At 41.3% G+C, this 26,960-nt stretch overlaps 1 protein-coding gene across 1 annotated transcript in view; it reads right to left on the bottom strand.

The window, feature by feature from the left end:
- Positions 1 to 6,520: 6,520 nt before the first annotated feature.
- LOC104841973 (chromosome unknown open reading frame, human C14orf132) overlaps positions 6,521 to 26,960 on the bottom strand; it is a 34,448-nt gene continuing 14,008 nt past the window's right edge. The window contains exon 2 of the mRNA XM_010584022.1: positions 6,521 to 6,745. Within this exon, the coding sequence (XP_010582324.1) occupies positions 6,521 to 6,745 (225 nt within the window). The remainder of the gene's footprint in view (positions 6,746 to 26,960) is intronic.

Here is a 26,960-nt window from a genome sequence, read left to right as displayed (position 1 = left end):
TGGCCTTGACCCCATAATAAATCACACGGAGCTGTTCAAGGGACTTTCACGTGGCACTTCTACTCCCCTTGTCCTACCCCAAGTGCATTACCACGAATTCTGATTTGCTAAGAATAACAAAGGACTTTGAGTTGAGGAAAGCTCAGTAAGTGCTGACTGCAGAGCAGTGTAGTGTATTTATAAAATCTGTATTTCTAAAAGGAGCTTTGGGTTGTATGGATACTGACAATACAGTTACCAAGCTTCATGGCCACATCTTACTCTTCTGCTTGGGGGAAACACTTTGCGGTTTGCTAAGGCAGATAATGATTAAGATCTTCCTATAGGAAGAGACCTTGTATCACTGATCTTTGCACTTACTGTGCTAAGTCCTTACATATTACTGACCATACTGTCAGTGAAGGTCAGTCAAGGAGGTGGTTAAGAAGGGCTGAAGAACATTGCTGACTTCCAAACACTCGCATGCTCTGATACCAGGGAATGAAAAGAATACAGAGAAGACAAGGGGAGAAATAAAATGAAGGCATAGAGACATGTGGTAGTGACAAGGGGTTTAAAGGGATGGACATGAGTTCACTTCGGGGTACTTTGAGGAGGGATGAGGAATGATGCAGCCTGAAGGATCAGGTAGTGACTTTTGAGACATTCTTGAGAAGTGACTTGTGTCTGTTCTCAGCCTTTTTAAAGCCTAGGTAATAGTAAGATCTCCTCTGAGACCTACTGGCATGAAGCTGTAGATTACAATGAGGTGATGCTACTGTACAGATGATACTTGACTCATTAACATTCCACCCTTAAGAAACCTAGGTGGTTTTTGCTTTACAGGGAGACTAAGCAGAGCTTTGGAAGGTAAGTCTTGCATGTATTCTACCAACACGGGAAACTTTTCAAGTATTTTCTACAACTGAAAAATATCTTCACTAGCAGCCTGCATAGGAAAGATAAAATGGTGGCAAAAAGCTCCCAAGACTTCCCGAAAAGATGGAGACACCATTTGCGCTCATACGAAAGGGCATTTGCCTTTGTACCAATGGATCAACTCTGCCTATGACACTCAGGCAAACCTGCCTTCAGAGGCATGTCATTGAGGTCATAAGATAAGTGACAGGTTTGTGTTATCAGGGTTGTTTTCTTTTCCAGTTTCTGGCTGTGTTGCTGTAATTCCTAAAGCAGGTTACTGCAAAGGTAGGACTGGTTATGTTGTCTCAGTGTAAATACTCTGGTACAGGCCAGAATGAGACAAAATTGCCATGCATTTTGTTCTGCAAAGGCACATATTCCCCTGGCGTCTCCTGGGTAGACAATCACATGCTTTCCTCCTTCTTTATGCCTGAAGGGCCAAAAACTAAAATGGCACATGGTTGGTCCCTAGCTGTTAGGAGTTCCCTGCATGTCCAGAGAATAGCATAGTGATGACTTCATTTTCACTGTTTTGAGTTGGAAAGACAAGTAAAAATGCGAAGAGGTGTTGTATGAGAAAACGCAAAAAGTTAGTGTCAGATCAAGGGCAGTAGGAGACTTTAAGGCCTCAGGATGCTTTGATTTGTTTAGGATGGTCCCAGGCCAGGGGTGAAGGGCTAACTACATGTTAAATCATCCCTATCTTTACCTTATGGACGGTGGACCAATGTACTGATAACAATATACCTAGCAGAATATTGATCTCTGGCTCTTCTTCTGCAAATGGAACAAATGCACTTGTTTCCCTGAGGGTTAGCAAGCCGTAAGATGAGAAGGGACATGCTGTACCTGATGGTTAGTTCACTAAAACTCAGCTCAGGCTGTGTGTCCAGGAAGCCAGCAGGGCTCAGAAGAGCAGAGCAGGAGTTAATGAAGCGCTCAGCTCTGCCTGTCAGAACCCTGATGTCTGACATTATCACCAGGGACCTGACTGCCCTTTTCCTTTCTGCGCATTAACCAGATGAAATCCAATTCTCCAGAGCTCTGAATGCTCTAAAAGCAGAGAAGCATTTTGATCTGGGATTCTGATTTTTGGCCTATTTCTCTCAATAATGGAAATCATCCTTAAAAAGAATAATTTTCCAGATTCTGCTCCGTGATTAGCCACAGAAAACCCAGTAAAATTACATCAGATAAACAGACAGCGGTAAGTGAAATTAATAACTCGGCAGCCTGCAGAGAAATGTGAAGAAGATATTAACGACTGGAATTGTTTCAAGTCTAGCAAAACAGAAGCTTCTAATAATAGACAAAATACATAACAACCTATAGACTAAGGACTCCTCTGTTTTCTTTTGGTCCCAGACACAAAGGCACATTGTCCCTTTATCTTCAAATAAATGTACAGGTAAAAACTATAATGGCTGGCTGCTTCTGTTCAGTCTTGATTTGGGACTTGTTATTACAGGCTGCTCAGCAGTTTGGTGGGATGCTGACCGCCCTCAAGTCCTATTGCAAACAAGGATTTTGGAGGGGGGGAATCTCATTACTTCTGAGGTATTTATCAGCTCATTTGCCTACTCAAACAGCTAAATGCATTTGTAGCAGGCGAGTCTCTCTGCTACTGTTGTTGCATCAGTTTCAAAATCTGTTGTTCAGTTTTGCAAGCGTGTGTCAACACAGAAATACAGCTTCCTCCCTCATTTTATTTTAGGAGGATATTAATGCTGTGGTCAAGCACAGACTCCTAGCCCTGCAGATAAAAATGTAACAGGAGTAGCTGTGTGGGTTTCCCTACCCCATTCTCCTATCTAATGCACCCACCTCCGTAACTGTTCAGCCTTTAGTCTCTGCTGTGGTGGCTGCACAGCTGCTGTGTCAAGCTGCTGGCTGCTTAGAGCAAAACAAATCTTAAGAGACAATTCAATTATTTGATATGTTGCTATCGATCCCTAGAGGCCATGGCTAGCAAAGATATGTTAGGGCATCCAGTTTATCTACCTGCTTCCCATGGCTAATCAATAACTTTGCAAAGTACACACAGTATCACTTCTTGTGTTTGTACAATGATGTTTACAACATAGCTAGGGGTCTAACACTGCATATGGAAAGTGTTTTGCTTTGTCTACTACAGAGCAAACTCCAGTCAGGACCTTGTAACTTATCTGTGCTAGATGCTTTTATTTAAAGCACAGATCTATAAGTGGAATCCTGCTCTCATGCTGATACAAAAAGTGCTCAGCAAAGCACAGAGGCCTCTTCTGCTTTCACAGAGGAGCTTCAGAGAATGGCTCTGGGGAATGTGTTTGGACTTTCTCGTCACCCCTCAGTGAGTGACAGCAGTTATCCAACTGCATGGCTCCAAGGAAAGGAGAAGCTACAGTGCTCCAAGTCAAACTGCATTGACAGTTCAGGTTATAACTTATACCCACATAAAGCAGCAGTAACACATTTCACAGGACCATGCCTAAGAAATATCCACCATTCATCCATTTCTTCACCCCCCACCATGGTGTCTCCAAACTTTATGATGGATGAGTCCCCTTTTTCAATGGTTGGATTTAAACCTTTCCTAACCTCACAGAAGATGGAAGTGGTTGTAGCAGATGAAGCCAGAACACAATCTCCAGAAACATATGTGCATGTTATCACTATCAAAGTAGATCAGAGCTTGAACCAGCTCTGCCCACTGTGATTTAGGGATCTTTAATATACCTGACAACATTCTGTACAGACTCTTGCATGCAGTATCCTTGCACCTGCATCCTAAAACTATTTTTTCTCAACAGAAAAGCTGCACAGTTAATGTGCAGCTTAACTGTGAGACAGAAAATGCCTGCACTTGCAGCCTGTACCCAGTCTGCCATGTCACCCTGTCAAGCCAATTACTTTAATTAAAGTTTTTGTCTGGCCCTTCTTGACAACTCAGCCTCTATTGATGAAATATGTACGACGATGATCTGGAGGCAGAACTCATTCTCCAACACTTCCGTTATTACTATCAACTTGACATGAAAGTAGGATACTTTCTTTGGGAAAAGCAACAGAAAGGCGTCACTCAGTTTCATTAGTAGAGTGGTGGTTCTTCGCTGTTCCCGCTCCAACGCTCTTCTTCATGGGTGAAGAATTTAGTCCAGTGCTTTGGCAGAGAGATGCAAACATTGCTAATTGCACTAAGATTAATATTCTAGGAAATTTAAACAAAGCACTCTGCTGGCAAATTCATTAAGCAGTAGAATAATCCCATTGGGCAAGTACCATAGTGTCAAACTGGTTTTAATGATGGTGGAAACATTTTGCTCTTCATGCAAAAACAGGCCTTTGCAAGATCTGGCCTAACTAGAAAGCCTACAGAAACACTGAAGAAAAGTCCATGAATACTTGATACAATTATAAAGGCAACAGAATATCAGAAAATGGCTGGGGACAGTACATTTCACTAAGCAGTATCTCCACAGGTCCTACATGTTCGTACACCAGACCTTGTCCTGCTCAATTCTGCACTGGAAACTTCTCTGCAGCCTTCCAACCTCACTTAACAGCTTGCTTTGTGCTCAGCAAGAATAAGGAGGAGTGTAAGAACAGAAAAGGTACACAGTTTGTACAGCTCCCCCGTTTTTTATTATCCTCTGCCTATGAAGGAATGAATAGGTATTTTAGGACAGTGAGAGCCATCATTTCTGTATCATTCTTAAGACTACAGAATTTGCTTTCTGTCCAGCTGATCTTCCAGAACTGGGCTTCTCGAACTTTCTCCCAGCACAGATCTCATCTGTCCTCAGCCATCTTCACAAAAATTTTGCTTCTAAACAGGGAAATAACTACACACACAGAAGCTCCGTTCAAGTGAGTTGTCATTTTTTTTCTCATCTTCAAAATAACTTAGTTTCTTCTCTCCCTCCCTCCTAGCTCTGTTTGCATCTTTCTCAGCTTTAAAGGCCAGTTCATTGGGGGGGGGGGAATACACAGTGACTACTGAGTGGTTATAAATACTGATTTGGTTTGATTCAAGTAACTGTCCACCAGCCCTGCAGGAAAACAGGTTTAAACAGAAAAGAAGAAAATCCAAACCTCTCTATAAATTCAGCAGCTCTTAGTCCAGCCTCAAGCTCAGTGGCAGGCAAGTGTCAAAAATAGTCTCTGTGCCTGCTGACAAGGCTTTCTGGAATTAGGGTAGTGGCTGTACGAGACAGAAAACCTATACAGTACATGTAGACATAGAGGAAGAATTTGTCTGCTGCTCTCGAAGTGCAGACATTCTATATATTTGTGTTTATTTTTTAAGGGGGAAGAGGAAGATTTCCAACAGAGGTGATTTTTTTTTTCTTCCCTCAAGATTTTATCATCTCTGAAGCAAGGAAGGCTACAGCTTGTTTTGAAGACATACAGCTCTTGAAAAGGAACTGCTCGTGGGAACAATGCAGTGAAAATGTTGTTCCATGTGATAAATCAGAGTTGTTACCTAAAGCAGGCTATATAAAAAAATCACTTCCAGGAGCCTCATCAGAACCCGGAGACATATTAACACTGAGATATAAGCACTTGCATCTCCGACACTTACTGCCTTTTTTGTGCTGTTTCTACCCCAGGACATACCCAACTCTTGCACTCCTTCATGAGCACAGTGTCTGATCTTTCTTTCAATTCTGTTTATTTCATAGATGTCATTCACTGTTAATTAGGCCTTGCAATTTCCCCACATTCTTTTGATCCACCAATAAGCTTATGAAAGTACATGGCTGCTGTGGGAAATCTGGATTACAGTGAAATGAGCTGAAAAGCATGGTATTTGGCCTTTGTTTCCTGGAAGGGACACATCTACAAACCACTGCAACCCAGTACCTCTAGACAGAAATGGGAGCTTGCGCTGCTGCTCTGTATAACACATCCTTCTCTGGCGTGCAGAGGGTCTGTAGACCAGCCACACCTTGCAATAGCTGTGCCTCCTCCTGCAAACAGCAGACAGGTTTAGCATCAATTCATAGGTTATCAGATCCAGTAATTGATACTGGAAGGCAAGTGTTAGACAGCATGCATCTGCCTGTCACAGCTGTAATCATTTTGAACACAGCCTAGTAGCGTATGCACGTGCTGAAGACACACACGATGAACTTGTACTTCATCAGAACTGAGCCAGTGCCAACCATTTAGTCCACCTGGAAAACTAAGATGTTCAGCAAACATGATATAGAACAATTTCATACAACATTATAGCACAGAAAATGCACAAAAAAGCTGACAAAATGCAGAAGAGCTCCTAGAAAAATCTAAACAGTAGAAAATAAGCACTTTCTATATAAATCTCCCTTTCTCTTTGTATTTACTATACCCACGTTGGTCTCTTTTTATTACATTTCTATACAAAACTGGTATTGGCTCTGTTCTCAATTAAAGCTCTCACCTCCATACAATTTGCAATTGCATCCAAACTTTCTGCCATCAAGATTCAAGATGAGTAACTTGCATTTCACTTCCATGATTGTGGCAGCACTTAATCAACATAGTCCCTACCTATATGTATTTATATAGATATACATGTATATATACACACATACATACATACACATGACAAATACTGTTGCAGTTATCCTCTCTTCCAGTGTTTGGAGCGACAGTCATCCTAGAAGGTGAAGGCATACACCACTCCCACAACCACAATATTTCCAATTGTTGCTATTATTGCAATCCATAACAATATGGCATCATTTGAAGAACGGGATGTCTCTTCTGGTGGATTCTGCATGGAAGAAGCTGCATGGACATTGGCTGATGAGTTAAACAAGGAGTACTCCGTACTAAAGTCCTCGTTGGGTGAGTCCATAAAGGCTCCTCCCATAACAGGGAGCTGTGAAGAAAGATAGGGCAAAATTAGATTGAAGGCCAGTATCTGTATTTGCTTTGTCTCGAAGTCATTACAAAGACTAACCACTAGCAAACCTGCAAAATTACTTTACAATAGTTCTTCCATTTCTGTTAGAATCATTATTATTGCAGAAAACCTATGTATATCACACAGACTATACATAAAAGGTAGCACACAGGCTCCAAGTCAACCTAAGTAATTATATGCATTTAGAAAGAAGAGATACAGCTATCCACAAAGCACTCGCATACCAAAATGTAAATTTACAGCAACATGATTGTTTTCTGACTACCAGCAATGGTATCATACTACCATAAGGCATCGAGCAAGCACAGCAAGGATGTGATGCAGAGAATCTGTTCTCCTTTCGTGTATCACTCAGAAGCGAACCCTTAATTATGTAGAGATCATGCAAAAACATATGAATTGTAAAAGTTCTTACTGAAGAACAGGTGGAGTGCACTCTGTGCACTACACTTGCAAAACACACCATTGCAACGATTCAGGATTTATAAATCTATACAATGGAAAACTTCAAATTGGATTTTAAAAGGCTCCATAGCAATGAAGTAAGTGGCAGATTTCTAACGCTTCTCCCACCCCAGACTTCTCCTACAGGGAAGGACACAGTTTCTTTGGTGGTGTTAGTGGATTTCTCAGTGGTACCAGGAAAAGTTCTCAGTAAGATAGTAGTTATTCAATACAGGAATATGGAAAAGATAAAGAAAAAAGGAATCATTTAGCCTTGTCCTTATACAGGTTCCAACTGTCTTCCCAACTTCATCCTAGATCACAACACATATTCTTCATGATTCAACAACTATTTTACCTTCTACATAGAGGTGTAAAATTACATCCTTCTGCAAATGTATGGATTCCTCATTCAGGCAAGAGAAGGGTACCTACTGCAGTACTAAGACCATCTACTACTAAAAAAAAAAAAGGTGTGCACAAAAGCTTTTTTTTTTTTTTTGCTTCCATCCTTGTCTCTTGTATGTTTGGGAATGCAAGTAGAGGACATTGTTTCAGAAAAAGCTGCAGAACATCTGCTTCACATATCTATAAATGCTCAGCAACCTCAGGAACTACAACTGTTACGTACTGCAGGAAGAGCACTAGCAGTGTGATTATCATAAAGCCCCAAGTTTCTGCAGTACTCAGTAACTAAAACTCCCGGAGGACTGTAGTAGGTAGGTAGACCAAACCCATGGCTTTACTGGCGGGGGGAAAAAAAACAAAAACCCAGAGCCATATGTCCAAATCTCTCTGCCAGCCTGACCAGAAGGGAAAAATTCCATCATGGCCTTGATGACTGGTTTGGTCTTGAGCAATGAGTAAAACCTAGACATCAGTGCATCCTACCTATACTCTCCTTTCAGATCTGGTAGAACTCCAGTGCTTCAAGGAAAGCTGAAAAAAGTCTGAGAATGTTCTCCTTAAGAAACACTCTTGCTGCAACACCAGCCAACCTTTCCTTCCCCACAGTGGTCTCCATGCTGCTGCTGCCACCTTCCAATCTTTAGACACAATTACAATGTCCTGTTTTACACCCTATTTGTAAGTGCTTTTGGGTTTCTGGCATTACTATTCTTCACCTTTCTCAACAGGACTTTCTTCTACAGCTGAAACCCTCTGGCTTTGTAACAACAAAATAAAAATCCTTCCTGCTGTTATACTAGTAGTAGTAGTAGTACTATTATAACTTCAGCAGTACTGTTGAAGTCACCACAGCCTATGAATAACAGAGGAACCAGCCTTGTCTTCATTCAGCCACATCACAGAAGGCTGCTATACCATCAGCCCTAAATTACTGTGCCCACTGGGCTGAAAAATCAACCTCTTTTAACACCCTGACCTTCAACTCCCACATCACATTTTGACTTTCCCAGTAACCTCTCCCTTTGGTACCAAACTACACCCCTCCTGGCTGTGTGCAACTGTGCCAGGGAGGCTGCTAAACAGGACAGGATTTGAGGATAAACCACCTCGCCTCTCCACAGTGGTGGCTGTAATCTATAAATTAGAGCAAAGAATTTGAGAAGCTTAAGAATAAAGTAACTTTTTTTGCTTGCTATCCATAACATTTTACAGAGCTATAAAAGACAGACTCTTTCAAAGCTGACTGCTGAACAAATTTCATCTGTACTGGAAAATATCATTTCACATTCAAAATGAAACAGAGAATGATGAAAGACCACAATGGATATGTCATACTACCTAATCCACATTAAATAAAGTTATCTTTGAGATCAAATATGATTAGACAAAAGCAGTTTGCAAGAAACGAAACAGGAAATTGCAAGAGTCAAGTTTGATACATTCTCCCTGCGTCAAAGATTTTTGCTGCCAGTTTCAACACAGAGTGTGCTTTAAAGAGAGGAGCAGCTTCCATTTCACAACAAGCCCAGTTTGATGTTTTGAATCTAATTCCACCGGCCTTTATGTCTTGGGATTTGATAAGGAAAACATTGCTTAGTTTAATCAGGATTTCTTTTATGTAGAGATTGCCACAAAAGGCAATTCTGACTTCAAACAAAAGTGTATTTATGCAGTGATGCTGCCATTTAACAGCTATGGAGACATTAGTTAAAGATCTTCGTAGCCAGTGACAGGCATACATTTACCATACTGGCAGCAAAATGCTCAATCATCTGAGGCACTTCCCTCCTTAGCAAACCATTTTAAGGCTATCAACATTTAGGACGGCCAATTCTGCAAAATCTTTCAGCTGGAACAATCATCCAAAATAGAGAGGTACATATAATACGTGCATGTGCCCAAGAGAGTGGGAGGTCACAAGCACTGTTCTGGTGAGTGACACCTGGGTTTTGGGCCACACATTCTGTGCTTTCCATGAGTTATTTGAAGTGACAAGCTTCCACCCTGTTAGTCCACCTGGTGCTGTCACAGAAGCAGGGAGCATTCATGTAGCAGCACAGCTACACACCACACTAGTGGCAAATGATGTCAGATCTGAATCTCCTTGTACCATCTAAGGCTCAGACAAGCTGTTTGCGCCATCTGAGGGGAACACATGGTGAAACAGCTCATCTGAATCTCCAAAAGGCTTGCGGTGACCTGATATAAAGCACTGACGTTCAGCACCTGGCACAGGCTCTTTCTGTAAAATTGACTTCCAGTTTTTCTGTTTGTAGGTCAGTAGCACTTCACCGCAGATCTGGAAATAAACCTTACTGCCAATTTCCCATTTGCAGAAATCATCCCTTACTAAATGTGTATTCCCCCCTTCTCACTGCTAAAATGGCCTCACATAAGAGCACAGGAATGGCCATATGGTGTCAAACAGAAAGTCCATCTCCCTTGTATGTTAGTTCCAACAGTGGCCATAAATAGATGCTTAGGAAAGAGTAAGAGCACAAGAGGACAAGCATGTCTGATACTACCCCTTAACAATTCACAGCCTCCAACTGTCTTCAGCTTAGGAAATTCATAAGCCAGACGCTACTGCTATGGATTTAATAATTTACAAAGAATTTTGCCACCATGAAGTTGTCCAGCCTCCACCTGAGCTCATCTAAAGCTGAGCATCCTTCTCAGTCTGGCCTCTGACTCCCCCTTAACAGTCAGGGTTGCCCAGTAATTAGAGTCATGTAAATCATCCTTGGGAGATATGCCCATCTCTCCACTGAAGAGAGGGAAGCACAGATGATTAATATCAACTGGCAATCTATCTTTTTGGTAGATTAACTTCAGTGAGATGAATCTCATCCTCAGTCTTGATGTCTTTGTTCTCCCCAAAGGTACAGTATCTTCACTCTGCAGTTTTATTTGAGGTATTACATTAAAGGCTGTGAGACATCCAGACCTGACACTAATGGGAGTTGCAAAGTGCCTGTGATAAACAGTAGGCTAAGGATAGACAGCCTGCAGTGCTTTCTGTGCTTGCTCTATTTGTCTGTCCGTGCCTCTACAAAGCAAATATACACCAATTCACATCAGCCAAGAACTTCACCCATGTCACTGCCATTACAGTGACCTGCAGTCTGTTTTAGCCTCCGAGGGTTTTTATAGCTCAAAGTTGTGCAGAACCTGTGCCACCCTCGCCAAGAGCGCTGGGCGAGGAGGTCAGAGCAAAGGGTTAACTGGGAGACGTGACAGCGAGGGACATGGCAGGAGCAGATGGCGAGGGGGAATGCTGTAGCACTGTTTGGAAATAAAACTCTTTTCCTCGTGACTCTGTCGATACTGTTAAGTAGCGCTAATAGTACGTCGCTTGCTAAATGGCTTCTGGGACTGGCGAAGAAAGAATTCAAATCATTAAATAGCAACAGGCGGAAAAACCAAACAGCATGTCAAGTGGTAATGAGAACACCCACTGCGCTGAATACCTCCTACTGACATCCAAGAGGATGCTTTAGGGTCACGAGCAGGAGAAGGCGGCTCTTGAACAGTTAAGTGATACACTTTCCAGTTAGCAGAAAAATCCTATTTTATAACCAGAATGATTCACATGAAGGAAAAACAAGATGTCAGGTACGAGTCACCAATACTCTAAAAATGATACCTTTCTTAAGTAGGATCACAGAAAATCCATTACTTCACAACAACATTGCTCCGTTTCTTTGAGAATCGGGTGTCCATCATTTTTTCATAGTCAGCTAGAGAAGCGTAACACTTAATTCCTGCTATCTCACTGGGCACCCAGGCTTGGCATAGAGATTTGAAAGCATAGCTGAATCTTCTAGTAGCCATTTTCCAGAAATTATGAAACCTCAGCAGCAGATTTAACAGCTGTGCTGTTTCTTGGCCCTGGCCTCACCACACACCACTCTGGGGATGGGATGCTGACAGGCAAAATGTCACCCCAGCTCAGATGTCGTTTTGTAAAATCCCTGTTGTTACTTCAGAATATCTAATTTTTCAGTGTTTCTTTTTGGTTAAACTTTAGACAGCATATTTTGACATGATGGCATATTCTGAACACATAAAATGAAATTATTATTTCCTTCTGCCCTGCCAGCGTGTGATTGCTGCACTGCATATTTGTGTCTGAAAACCTTCTAGCTGCAATCACAAATCAATCTCACGCAGTTGCCAAAGATGGTAGCAATATACAGGTTTGCAAAAGCATCATAACCATATTTTATTTCTTAAACTCTTTTTAAATAAATGTTTTGCACTAAAGAGATACCCCACATGACCAATATTCTCCCCACACTAATTCTCTTGTGTCTCACAGAAACGTGCATATATATATATATATATATATTCTCCTCATCTAAAGCAGGCACTATTATGTAAATGAAGATGCCCTGGCTACTATTTATTTACCGGTAATATCTAGAGAACCAAGTTCTGTCCACCATTTGCCAGAATATCACCCTACTACTTACAACGTGAAGACTGGGTACACAGTGACAATCAGGACAGTTATTCCATGTTCACTACAAGTAGTTTAGTTTAAATGCATTAAAACCCCACACAACCAAAATTAAATGCACCTAAGGCAATTCTCTTTAATTTCATTAAACACATCTCTAAAGAGGGAGGATCCATGCAAATGCTTTATACAGTTAACTTCAAATTCTCATTTAACTAATTCAGATCCCTGCTTCACCCTGAAATCACACTCTCAGGTTGACAAGCTTAGGAAAAACAGCTGCTTATTTTCAAAATATAGTTGTCAAAATGCTCACCCTACCAGTGGCAATGGAAAATTTTCCCTCTAACTTGGAAGCATCAGGATTTCACGTGTTATTTTTAATCTTGTTAAAACCTCTCTATTCTATCAACCCCTACTTTTCTTCTAATTCATGATATTCCTAGGACCTGTGTATTACTTTTTCTGCTGCTTTCTCAATTCATGCTATGCTAGATGTAATGTCTTTTCCTTTTAGATGAGATCACTATTCACAGTTGTTCCTTATCAGCAGTATCTCAGATGCCAGAGGTTTGGTTTTCAGCCTTGCTGTTGAACCACACTAAGAGTTGCCATGGCCAACAGGTGTCTAGATATTCAGAAAGGAACATTCCAAGATGTTCCAAGATGCTGCAGCAGACACTTCGATTCTGAGTTTGCTCTTGGCTGTAGAAACTGGTTTCCCTGAACTAAGGTATTCCCATGGGGAACCGAGCTCAGGTAGATCTTTGTCCCTAAGCACAGCTACCCCTCAAGAGCCTTACAGGAGCACATGCCTTGTGCAGACCGGAGCACCTCTCTGTGGAAAGGTACTCTGCTCAATCAGCTGCAACAAACAGTGTAAATAACTGGCATGAAGGTAAGTGTTTTCACCCTGATTTTTTCACTCTCATATTTCTGCATAGGTAGCATCCAAGATACCCTAATGATAAACATGCTGTGATTCCATTCCCACAATTTACATCTGCCTAGCACCCCCTTGAAATAGCTCTTATTATTTCAAAGAAAAAACCCTACTGCTTTTAAACTATTATTCTCAACCAACTGATGTTGGATTTCATCTTCCAAGTGTGGAAGACTGAGAACAAACAAAAACCTTTTTATTGCTGACAAGCCTCAAACGGAAACAAGAGGAGTTTCTGACCCTATCCCTGGTCCCAAGAATCCCTCCTCTCTTTCCAGCCAATGCCAGCAATGCTGCACCAAGGAAAAGAGCAAGCTTTGCCAGCGTTGAACAGAAATGCAAACAACCTGTATGAAGAAGCTGCAACTCCAAGTCACATATAATCCAAACTGTGAATCTGTATACTCTAAATTCGATGGGGTGGTGAATACCACAGAAGCGTGCAGGGTAATCAAGCAGACATGCTTTAAACTACCTGGATGTGCCAGGAACAACTTTCAAACAGCAGCACTAGCTGACGTTCCACATAACTAATAGAACTGAAGTTAGCATCCTATTGTGGACACCATGCTGGGGAAGTAGAAGATGCCTGGGTCCCATTTACACACAGTTATAACTTTCATGCTTCCAGGAGCACATGCACATAGAAGAAAAAACACAAACAGAGGGAGCCAGAAAGGCAAGTATTTGTCAATATGGAAAAACTCAGTAGGAGGCAATAAAACTAACCATCAGTGTTATCACGAGTAGGAGCTATTCAAATCTGTTTACAATTTCCAAAACTGGCAAAACAGAGGACCTTTTCACACCATGTGTAGTCATGCTGGGAAACTCAGAGAGAACAGGGATTCCTTTAGAGATTAAGAGCAACCTACAGAGCTGTATCAGTTTAATATTGAACATGATTCTGGAAGGGCTTCAAACACCAAGCTCTGAGTTTAAACTCTTTAATCATATGTGAGAAGGAGGTGCTGATTATCCCACCTATTGGACAGCTTCCTGCAGAATCTTCTGATATTTTTGGAACTGGTAACTTCAAAACCAAACTTCTGGATTTAACTGGATTTACATGGTCTGCTGCTCTGATCCACACTGGCAATTTCTTTCCGGTGTCAAGTTCCTCTATTACAAAAAAAAAACCAACAAACAACCCCCAAAAAACCAACCAAAAAAAACCCCAAAAACCAATCTGGGGGAAAAGAAAGGAACACTGCCTAGGGCATAATGTTTTAATGTCTCAAGGGACAGCTTTGCTCTAAAGACACAAGGCAGTATCGCTGACTGAAAACAAGCACACAGCTACACGGTATCAGTGGAAGTTTCAGTTGTTCTTACGCAGAGAGTAAGTGGCACTCTATGTGCTGGAGGATAAAGAGGAAAAAGAAGAGTAACACAAGCTGGTTGTAATGGCATTTCATATCTGCAAGAGGAAAAGGCATTCCCACCATAAATAGAAAAGTCAAATGATGAGGCGTAAGTGGAAAACCACAGAGCAGAGCTCAAGAGTGGACGTATAGGAAAAAACTGAATGAAGCCTAATCCCATTTCTCAAAGTGAAAAAGGGCTGCACAAGCCCTTCCTCCACCGTGATCTCTGCAGCCATGTTCATCTCTCACAAAATGTCAATGCCTCATCAATTTACTGTTGTGGCCAAGGTATCTTGGTAGCAGAGAAAGGGGCTGACATTCGTATTCTTTTGATTTTCCTTCTGCTCCCTCTCCCTGAGCCTAACAAGATGCTTAGGTTATTCCTGGGAGGAAGGATGGGAATTGGCAGCCATTCACAGTAATGGAAGCAGTGACACAATTTCAAAACTAGAACTAGTTCCAGATGAAAAATTGTTTAAATCACTAGACTTCAGGCATGGGCAAAAGCAGTGATTTTGTAAATCACTGTATCCTTCAGTATTCTGTAATCGGGATGCTTCTCATAAACACTAAAAGAATTTCAAGGGGCAGGTGTTAGGGGCTAGACCTAGAAGGATGCAACATTTTGGACATTATCTTATTCCTCTAGAGAAAAAATAATTACATACAAATTCCTCTGTGGTGCATATGCTGACCACTGTTCAAACCAACACCCAGTAGCAATAAAAAAAAAATCTTGCATGCTACCTCCAATCCCTGTTACACAGCCCATGAAAAATTAATTGGCTGAGGTTTAACTAAAGCACACTAACAGGCATAATATAGCTTAGCTCTGTTTCATCAGAGAAATTACTTACTATTCCATGCAGACTCAAAAGCTTTCAAACTATACATCTAATGTATTTTACACAGTGATGGTTGTACTACAAAGACAAGTTGGGATACATTTGCCTATTGAGGAAAGTAATCGCTACCATTGCAGCTCTGCTGCACCTAATGATACGATATAAATGGCTCATTTTCAGCACCTTTGAGATAGCTACCGGGAATCTATCTTCAAATATGATAATGTAAGAGTTAGGTCAGTACCCCCCATCATAATGCAAACCCACTGGGAAAAAATTATTCTGTGATGACTTCCAGAGATTAATTCCCCCATGCAAAATACTTGCAGGCATCCAATAGAAAGCCTCAGAAGGGAAATCAAAACAATTTAATAGTCTCAGCATATATAAACTTAAAAATCATTATGGAATAAGCTATCAGACTCCCTGAAAAAAGCAGAGGAGAAAGAAAACTGGTAATTATGTATACAATTTTATTTTGGCTATCCATCATTTTCCCCCAATGTTTTTTTCCTTTTTTTTTTTTTTCTCTTTTCCTTTCATTTTCATTTTGCATTACATTTTCAGGAACAAAAAAGGGGGGAGGGCTGAGGTATATTGACAGAATATTTGACATACATCTCTCATCTCTTATTTAAAGCTATTTTTGCAAACATTTTTGCTTGCTTGCTTGGCACCTACTTCAAGACACACAACAAGCCCGAGAGTCAACCAAAATAATATATTCCATTGGAAGTGGACAAAATAAAGGAGAAAAAGCTGACACAGTGTTAGCCCTCTTCACGTCTGGAGACCTCAAGGGTAGCGGCTGGCACAAAGGTCAAGTAAAGCATACAGAGCAGCTTCTAGGAAGAAAGGAGGACTGCCAAATGTCATCCCTACTGCATACACTTCACTTGACAGAATACCAACATCTGGCAGATTGCCATACGTCTTGATCCCATCAGGCATATCAGGCTCAACATATGGCTTGAACAACCTATAGAATGCATATCCTCCTTCAACTTATTCTGTAATGCTTCAGTAGTGGTTTACACCTGAAGAAAACACACAATGTGCTTAAAAATTAATCCTATTCCCTTGCATTTTTCTCTCATGAGTGAGCTAATCACACAATACACAACAAAACAAAAATCGGAAGGTGAAAAAATGTTGACAATTTCCTAATTTCTAGTATTTGAAGAGTAGTGTTCATCATGCTAAGGAAAGTTTCTTCCAACGTAACTATTTGTTGAATATCATGAAGAGACTAAAAGCTCGATCATGTGTAAATCTTGAGTGCTTAAGAACTCAGTGCCACCAGGCAACTATTTCAACCATCTTCTAGATTTACTGTTCCCACAGCAGAGCCCAAGGAAGAGAAGTAACAACATGTGTTTCTCATCCACTTCGATGCAAAGTCAGCAAGCATAACATGAACACATTTCACAAATGACTTAAAATAAGCTTGGATTTTTTTTTTTTTTTTTTTACTTTGAAGTAAAAGAGGAGCACCCATACGGGACATTTCACTGGCTCCTTCGGGGGGACAGAAGCCTTCATCAAAGTGTGATAACAGCCATCATCAGAGCCAAATATTCCGTATGTTCTCACAAACCCAGATTCTCACAATGTCGGCTTTGCTCAGGTACCAAGACCATCAAAGGATGATTAAGTGTGGCTGAACTAGACAGCAGCTGATGATATCTTTATCATGCCAAACAAAAACAGAACAGCCAAGCCATCTGTGTTGTGGGCTTATGTTTAAGATTGTTCAAACAGTTCAGAGCACATTACAGAAAAATATAATAAATCATACATTGATTCTTTCTCCCTAGATAAACATGTCTATATATGTGTAGGCCAAACTGCACTCCTTAGTGGCTGGCAAACGCAGAGGATGGGCACAAATCAATGTATAATTTGTTATACTTCTATTTGTAATTTGATATTTGTGCTTTGAACTTTGTAGTTGGTGAGGCTGCACAGGATAATTAAAGACATGAATATGTAACAGCTTTCCTCGGGAATGAATTTTTTTCCTATCCAAAAGTGATTTCTGTGAAAACTCGTTCAGTTATTCTTGTGTTATGGAAGGCTGAGCAGGGAACAAGAAAATAAAGTCGAAATAGAATCATAGAATCACTTAGGTTGGAAAAGACCTTCAAGATCATCGAGTCCAACCATCAACCATGCCCACTAAACCATGTCCTGAAGGGCCACGTCTACATGTTTTTTGAACACCTGCAGGGATGGTGACTCCACCACTTCCCTGGGCAGCCTATTCCAATGTCTGAAAACCCCTTCATTGAAGAAATTGTCCCTAATATCCAACCTAAACCTCCCCTTGTGCAACTTGAGGCCATTTCCTCTTATCCTATCACTTCTTACTTGGGACAACAGACAAGCACCCCCCTCACTACAACCTTTCAGGTAGTTGCAGAGAGCGAGAAGGTCTCCCCTCAGCCTCCTTTTCTCCAGGCTAAACAACCCCAGCTCCCTCAGCTGCTCCTCGTAAGACTTGTGCTCCAGGCCCCTCACCAACTTGGTTGCCCTTCTCTGGACACGCTCCAGCACCGCAACGTCTTTCCTGTATTGGGGGCCCACAACCGAACACAGTACTCCAGGTGTGGCCTCACCAGTGCCCAGTACAGGGGAACAATCACCTCCCTGCTCCTGCTGGCCACACTATTTCTGATACAGGCCAGGATGCCGTTGGCCGCCTTGGCTACCTGGGCACACTGGTGGCTCATATTCAGTATTTGTATTGTATTGTATTTGCATTTGCCCCTTCATTTTATTCAGTGGAATGTGAATTATGGCGTGGCCTGCCGGCCTGGAGAGCAAACACAGTTGCAGAAAAAGTGCCTGTCAGAAGCATAACACTCCTGGCTACAGGAGACCTTAGGATGTGCATGGCAGTGCAGTTTCCAATGCAACCAAAGAGCTGGCTGGGTTCTTCAGTCCGAAGCTTACGTACTCAGACAATCAACTCACTGATCTCGATTATAATACTTTTATACACGCTGAGGTTTTATTTATGACCCTACTGAAGCCAATTTAAGTTAAATATCATAATCTCATTTTTTCATGGCATCAATGAGTGTACGGTAAAAAGATTAAATGATGAAGGAGATAAAAATTGGAGAAGTCAAAGATTTTCACCGAGGAACCACTGGTTCTGATACAGGCACAGCTCAGTTAAAAGTGGAGGTTTGGGATATCCCTGCACCATTTAGTGCAGCCTTTGAACTCGGATGGGCTGCCTAATAAGGGAGACCTCTTAAAGAAAGGTAACAGACAAAGGAAGTTTGATCAGAGCTAACCTCAAAACATTCTGGAGGTTGTTGCTTCCCAGCAAGAAAGAGGGCTCTTCCTCACCCCAGCAGCCTAACAGCTATCCATCTACTCAGAGGGACTTACCCCAGCCATGCTGAAGTCTTCAGAATTGCAGCTCAAGCCTTTTTCAAGCTGAGCATGACTTGTCAAAAATCCAGCACAGGAATATTAACAAGCAGCATGGAAGTCTTTCAGTAACAACAGTGCAAATATCTAGTACTTGCTAAAATGCAAGCATCCCTCTCATCTTTAATCACATACATTTTCGAATGCTGGTTTGAAGATCTTCATTTCAAAAATATCTCCACAAGACTTAAGCATCCCACACCACCATTCTGTGTCTTGCATGAATAAATCCATTACACAATAAGGTACTGAGTGCTCAGGAAGAAAAGTCACAATGAAAAATGATTGCAAGAGATGCCCCAAGAAACAATTAAAGCCATCAGCAAAAAAACCAGAGAGGTTCACTTCATCTGGTTTGCACCCTCAGAAGCAGTCTCCCTAAAAACATTCTCAAACTCACCATCCAGTCAAAAGGAGGTAAATTTAGGAATTTAATCTTGGACACCAAGATCTCTCTTGGGAAGACGCCTATTGCTCTCCATTGGCAATATATGGGAATGTAAGTACTTAATCTTGAGGGAGTGCACACAGTGCTCATTTGCAGGTTTATACGAGAAATTTTTACCTTGTTAGGTACTGGTAGAAACATATTTCCTACTCCCATTATTACATTCAAGGCCTTAGATTTGCAGTAAAAAAGTGACAGACAGACAGACAGACATCTGAAACTATCTACACAGACCTATCTTAAGTGTAACTAAATCAATACACTAATAATACAAGGAATAGCAGAGAAAAAGGGAAGGATTTTTCAAAATAAATTATCATTTCTTTAAAGGAATTCTGCATTTTGTCATTTTGAAAGTGCCCTGCAAATCATGAGTCCTTTTGTAATATGAACGATTGTATGCTGAAAGCATAGTCAAAGGGATAAAAGCAACATCCAATAACAAATAGATGACCATAATAAACAGATGACCATGTTCACTCAAGTTAAAATAAGATCAAGTTAGAAAGTTTAAAACTTTCCAAATAAAACAATGTTTTCTACATATTTGTTGGTAGGTCTGAACTCAAGACAATCTTTTATGCAAAGTTTCTCCAAGGCCTAAGATCTTTGCACTCTGTAAAAGCACAGATGCTGCTCTGAGTGCTTTCCTCCTAGCTCATTCAATACCTGATCCAGTTCTCCCTTGAAAATAAACTGGAAATCATGCCTTAATATACTCCCTGACTGGGAAGACTGTACAAAATTGATCTCTGCACTGCATCCTTAAAGGAGAACATAATTCCTTTCATCTGTGGTTTACCATTACTTGAAGTTCCTCTAAGTTAAGGAAAGACGTTATTTGTTTATTGGCAAGTACATAGAATTAGTTACAGAACAAAAATGCATTTAATCCATCCTGTTGCTCAAACAGCATCATGGAAATATAACTGACAAAATGCAGTATATCAGTGCAAGACAACTGCCCAGCTTAGAGATTCACCACATAAAAATAAGCTCCAGCTCAGTTCAGGAACAAGTGACCTACGGAAGTAGGAAATTATAAAATATTAGAAAAATATTCCAGGCTTGGCTTGTATGGGAAACATGCGAATCACTCTTGAACCTTTTATTTCCAGATTGCTGGTATGAAATCAAGTTAAGTCAGTCAAACAAACAAACCAAATTTAAGAGATGAATACGATGTGGTTTCAGGCCAATTCCAAACCACATTCCACTACAGTACAATCTAGAGAGCTTGTAGAAGCCAGTGGAAAAGTTCTACTGGCTTCAAAGCAGAAACACTAGTGATTGTAGACAGCCACCCAACTGGAGAAAAATAGTTTGAGACATACTGGGCACCATGGGCAAGCAGGCTCATCAAGAAGCTCTTATTTGCATCCTTGCTATTGCCTGAGTCAGTACCTTCAGAAACGTACATTTCTCTGTGCTTCTTTCATTATTATTTTGTTGTTGTTGTCTTACTTCTTCATGAAGTTCTTCTGAACAAAAGTTCAGGGTTTTTTTGGCAGAACGGTTGACCTTCCCTGTAGTGTCACTTAGTTTTAGTTTACACAAAGCCTGCCACAGTGAGGTCCCAGTCTTACCTAGGCATTTCAACTACAGTAATTAATTTATAACTATAACTAGTAATCAGAATTATCAGTGGCTCTTCATACCAAGAGTCAATACAGTGTAAGCAACCAACTGCTGTCAGATATCCTTTACCTATGCATGGCATATCCATGTCTGCTCTATGCATGAGAAAATCAAAGCAGTGGATTCATTGAATCTAGTTCTCCTCTTTGCATTAGTTTTATATTGACATTTACTGCAATAATATAAGTTTTGGGGAATTATAAGCAGAAAAAAAATTAAAAAATCACACCTGTCATTTTTTCACCTGATCTGTTAGGAAACACAGCAGTGTAGTGCCTCCCATTCAGAACAACCTGAAATCAGAAAGGATTCCCTATGGGAAAATCTTGAAGACATTGAGGATGGTAGAGTTTCATTATCCTGAAGTGAATCTCTGAACATACCTGTTTGACCCAGCCTGTGATACAAAACACACTTAGATAAAACACACATACAACAACAAAAAGCAGCAAGTCAAACTCCTCAGAAGGACAAGAATTGTGACCGTGATCCCTAAGAAGGAGGACTGGGTCCCAGTAAATAAAAGAGCAAATGCAGCATGGTTAAACTTTAATTATATTTGGCTCCCTCAAAACAGATGCTCACAGACAGATTTCTGTTTCACCCACTAATGACTGTCATACACAATCATGTCACTGATTTCAGAGGGCTGCAGGGTTTATATGCTTGCAGGCAAAACCGACAAGACACAACTAAAGAATATTCACAAAATCCAACACCCTGCTTCATCCAACAGGGATATTCACATACTGTGATGGAGGTAAGAACCAGATTGTGCCACGCTGTTTCAGGAAGAGGAATAATCGTCAGACTGTGCTGGTGCCTGTTACAGCCTCTGCATGTAAAAGCAATGGCCCTCCTGACTGTGGCTTGGGAAGCCACAGTGTGCTGCTCCTCCTCACTATCTGGTCTGGGTTTCTGGATCATCACATACTGCTGAAAGAATAACAGGAGGTAGTGATACCAGAAGACAGACACAGATAGGGAGGGGGGCAGAAAGAACAGGTACATCACAAACATGTGCAGGGGAAGGCGATCTGTTGGGAAGTCATATATGCCTTGTGTACTTCACATTGGCCCAGAGTAAACCCCCTCCCCAGAAATTTAAGAGAGTCTAATTACTTCAGATATGAGCCCTGTAAGATTTTACAGTGGGCCTTGGTCAACTTCAACGTTCTGTTGCAAGATCTACAAAGAATGAGATGGGAAATGAATATACTCATTCTCCAGTCCAAGGCCATGTTTCTCAAGCTTGTATCTTCCCAGCTAAGATGAGAACACATCAAAATGGAGCTCAAGTCATGAGTTAAGCAGCACTGCTGTCAGGAACCTTGTTTCATCCAATTTTATCAAGAGCAGCTTCTTGTTCTTACAGTTTAAATAGAGAAGGAAGAGGAAACAGAAGCAAAAACTTTTGTCCCTCTCCTTCAATTCTGTGGGTGGACAGAGCCTCAGTGTGAAAAGAGGGACTAACACGCCAATTCCCACATACACATAAGGGTCACTGATGTTAAACATGTTCTTCAAATACCAAGCAGGGATCCTGTCTGTGTATTGCAGCTCTGCCCACAGCAGCATTTTTCTTCCTAAATTACCCCCAGCACTGAAACAACAAAACCAGTGCCACCATCTCCAAGGTGAAAGCAGAGCCTGGATTTTGCATGCCAGCCCCAGAGACAGAACGGGCAGACTAGTGAACAACCAAGCCATAGCAGAAGAGTAAGCTCCCACTTCTATCCTTCCATTAGGACCCATTTCCCTCTGTAATCCCACTACACAGGCACCACTTGCGTTTCCCCAAAGAGAAAGTGCTTGCTCTTTGAGGAGCTGCAGAAAAGCTGAAGTTCTGCTTCGAAAATCCCACCAGTACCCCTTGTCCATAGATACCCACACTCCCTGTAAATCTGACCAATACCCATCCTTTGTGTTTCAAGCTCCTTACAGTTGTACCATAAGAAAAAAAAGGAACATTACCAATTCATCCCAGTCTTGCTGACCTGATAGAGAAATAGAAAAAAAAAAAAAGAGAGAGAAAAAAATCTCTAGAAAGCATTAGAGTGTATGACTCATTACTGAGGAAATATCATTGGGTCAATCTGACTTCAGAATGAACTGGTACCTTTCAATGAAAAGTACAGTACATCTTGTATCAAGAAAATCCTCATCTATTACTTGGAACCAAGCACCGGCTGCCAATTGATCTTGGCCTGTAAAGACTCCAAATGAGATGGGCTTTGAGCAAGAATCTGCTCACATGCAGAGGACAGCAGCAAAAGCAGACAGTCAGGATTTGCGTGTGTCACAACAAGATCTGTGTTGCAAATCTGATTATTTGCAAAATGAAGCAGGAAAAAAAGGAAAAGTGGAACTAATTTTCTTCAGGGACCTTAATCCTTCCCTCCGATTCATATGTTAAGTTCGTTCTTGCCTTGTCTGTTTTGATTGTAAGCTCTTCAGGGTTTTCTGTACTTGTTCAGTGTCCACCACAAGACCAGCTGATGACTCTCTGAAGGATTACCAGTGTTCAGCTCACCTCTAACTCCAAATCTGTCTTGATCCATAATAGACTAGTGATATTCTGATGTTAATTTTTAATCATTCTCATCTATAGCTTGTTTCACCAGCCCTAATGAACCAGTGGCTTCACAACACTGAACAAACTGAAAATCTAGCAAGCTGTTCTCCTACATCTGTTAGGAGACTAACTCTGTATAACTATAGATTTTTTTTCTTCAGATCAGCCAAAGGCTGATGTTGAACACTTTTCACCAAGAGGCTAAAATACAAGGGCATGCTTATTCTTCTCTTCAGAAAACACCATGATTGGGCTACGGCAGGGGAAATGCCCTCATTACAAAAGGTAACTGCCTCACGTCAATTCTTTGCACCATTGTCTTCTCTCGGGGTTAAGCTAGAGGAAAAAGAAAACAGCCATTCCCCAAAAGACTTGTGCCAGAGCAAACAGCCTTACAATCAAGCAGTGAAGACCAGCAAACATAGCTAATATCCCCCAAGTTATTCAGGTTGGGCGTCCTGAAACACATCAAACTGAGGAACCAGAGCAAAAACTGGGCGCAGTTTTGAGCGCCTCAATATAAGAAGGACATCAAACTATATATGTATACAAACTCCTCTAGAGTATGTCCAGAGGAGGATGACCAAGATGGTGAAAGGTCTCGAGGGCAAGACTTATGAGGAGCAGCTGAGGTCACTTGGTTTGTTCGGTTTGGAGAAGAGAAGGCTGAGGGGTGACCTCTTGGCAGACTACGACTTCCTCAAGGGGGGCAGCAGAGGGGATGGTGCTGATCTCCCCTCTCTGGTGACCAGCGACAGAACATGAGGAAATGGAATGAAGCTGCATCAGGGAAGGTCAGATTGGACATTAGGAAAAGGTTCTTCACTGAGAGGGTGGTCAGTCACTGGAACAGGCTCCCCAGGGAAGTAGTCACAGCACCAAGCCTGTCAGAGTTCAATGAGGATCTGGACAATGCTTTTAGTCATATGGTTTAGGTAGTCCTGCAAGGAGCAGCGTATTGGACTCAATGATCCTTATGGGTCCCTTCCAACTTGAGATATTCTATGATTCTATTATCTGCACTTCAGTCACATTTCATCTTGTATCCTTTCTCCCATCTCACTCTCATCTCTCCTTCTCTGCTCTCCTTATACTTCTATTTTCCCTCATTTTTTTCATCCGGCTCTATTTCCCCTCTTATCTTTCCAATTCCTCTACTTAATACCGGTTCTCCTGCCTTTGATCCATCTCAATTACTTAGACCATGAGTGATTTTGGTCAAAGGCTGCCTGGCATTCTGGGGCTGAAAAGTGCACAGCTGACCCGTTGATCTCTAGTTATGACATTAGAAAAAGCAAGAAAATGCAGCATCAGCATCTGCCAACTGTACTTGGGCATCTAGAGACAGAACAAGATGAACCAAGTATGAGCTGACAGCCTTAAAATATTATCTGATCCATATTATTTTAATTTTAAGCCTTCATTAAAGCCTGTAATTTAAATGATGACATATTTCTTTCCTTTTCAGAAATGCAAACAAGATTTTATGCATGGAAAGTCTGACATTGGTGGAGTGAATTATAGGGATATTGATGTACTCTACTTTCTCTAAAGGTTACTGTGATCTTTTGTTGATTAAGAGACATGATGTTACTAAGATAAATGTTTCAGTTGCTACTAACAACATCTCAGTGAAAAATCAAACGTTTTACACAAAGTGCTGAATAAGATAAGGAAAGGATACTTCTCACATCAAAGCAGGTCTATGACCGTAATGATGCTGCATTGTATCATAGTATAAATGTAAATGCTTGACTTGCACAACACCGATGCACTAGTCTTCAGAGCTCAGAAATGAATAAGCATGAAAGGCACATTTAAGAAAGTTTCTTCCAGGTGATAGCCTTTATATCTGCTGGCCATCTTGTTCTGTCAAGTGAAAAAGGTATGAAGAAAAGCAAGCTACCAGCAAGATTAAATATAATTTTAATAAAAAATGAACTGCTATTTTGCATCATGGTTTCAGATGAATTAAATCTGCCTGTTTTTGCCATAAAGATACTGAAAGTGAAAAGAAATTAATCTAAACCAGACCAATGCTAACTGGACCCAAACCACTCCAAGCACATCTGACACACAACATAGAGGTACTGACTTCAGTTCAAGGCAATAACCACGTCTTTTTAGACACTCTCATTTGTATCCCACACGTGATCTTTTTCTACCCTCTCCAAAGACATGGAGCCAGCACAGACATGCAATTTCTGTCCTTAAGACTTATGCATTTGTTGAAAACATGCCAGACGACCTCAGCTTTCACCTAGCCAACTACAAACTCTTACTGGTTAACTTGAACTTGCTGCTCAGAGGACTTGATTTAAAAGATGGAGTGGGGAGGTGCAGAACAGCTACAAACAATTATCATTTGATCAGAGAAGGCCTGGAAAGGGGAAAAAAAATAATCTTTAGCCCACCTTGACATCCATGTATAAAGACAATTGTAATTTCACTGACAGGGTGAAAAATCTAAACACAGACTAACAACCTGAAATGGACTATGCAAATGGAGTCCTTGTAACGTATCGAAGCATGAAAACTGGATCTAAATGCATGCTTTTGAAATCCAGATCTGAAAGCACATGCATATGCAATAGCATGAGATTTTGTAACTGAGATAAAAACAAAATGCCGCACTGATAGAAGAGGAGGGGAATACCAGCAGACAGTTGAGAACAGTTGCAAGCAGGCTGCCCTTTCCCAGTCACAGGGCTGACTTGGGTGCTCATGAGAACTGCCTGACAAGTGAATGAAGAAGCATGTGAACTCAGACTGCTTTGGCAAAAGAAAGCTCGCGCAAAGAAGGATATCCACAAAGCAATTACTCTTTTCTGTCAGCTTCACTGACTTGAGAGCTCCTTTGTGTTGCTGCTGAGGCAAGAGCATCGAAACTGAAGGACTAACAGGATTTACCACCACTGTTAGCAGCTTTCTTCCTTCCACACATGCTCCTCAGTGCTCAGGGGCCACCGCTCTGCCTGGGATACACGAATGAGGAGCTGCCTGCTCCTCCACACCGGCAACACAGCCAGGGCTAACCCTGTCCTTACGTGGCAATAAGGTCAGGCGGCATCCTGGCGCTGCCAGGCTCGCCTGGGCAGGGAGGAAAGCTTGTACAGGCTCCCACTGGTAGGCATCGGGTTTACGTGATGTGAATGCACATATGCCCCATTTTGCCTCCTGCTTTTTAACAGCAATTGTTCCCATCAACCAGTCTCTTTGTGAATTTGTCACATTTTCCAAAGAACAGATTTGGAGGCTATCTAGTGGCTTCTGTGAAACAGATTAAAAAAAAAATAATAAAATCCCATTCGGGAGGATTCAGGGTTTTACTGATGGTTGCCACAACAGAAATCCAGTGCTGGGTTTGGGCAGCACAGCCCACAGTTGAATTTGGACCTACAAAAATAAATGTAGCCCAGATTGCATATGAAATAAATGCTCCTACAGCAAAAATGGTAGCACATTCAAAAGATGAATGGGAGTTGTGCTGCTTGAAGCACTGGTTCCAGCAATGCCTGTACTCGCTAAAGTAAGTCTGCTTTATGAGTATTTAGAAAAACAGGAGGAAGAATGTGAGTGGGAGAAGAAAAAGCCCA

Source organism: Haliaeetus leucocephalus, unplaced genomic scaffold (assembly GCF_000737465.1).
Source record: "Haliaeetus leucocephalus isolate CR32 unplaced genomic scaffold, Haliaeetus_leucocephalus-4.0 Scaffold932, whole genome shotgun sequence".
Lineage (NCBI taxonomy): Eukaryota > Metazoa > Chordata > Aves > Accipitriformes > Accipitridae > Haliaeetus > Haliaeetus leucocephalus.
The sequence above is the reverse complement of the archived record's forward strand: the minus strand, read 5'-3'. Positions and strand labels throughout refer to the sequence as shown.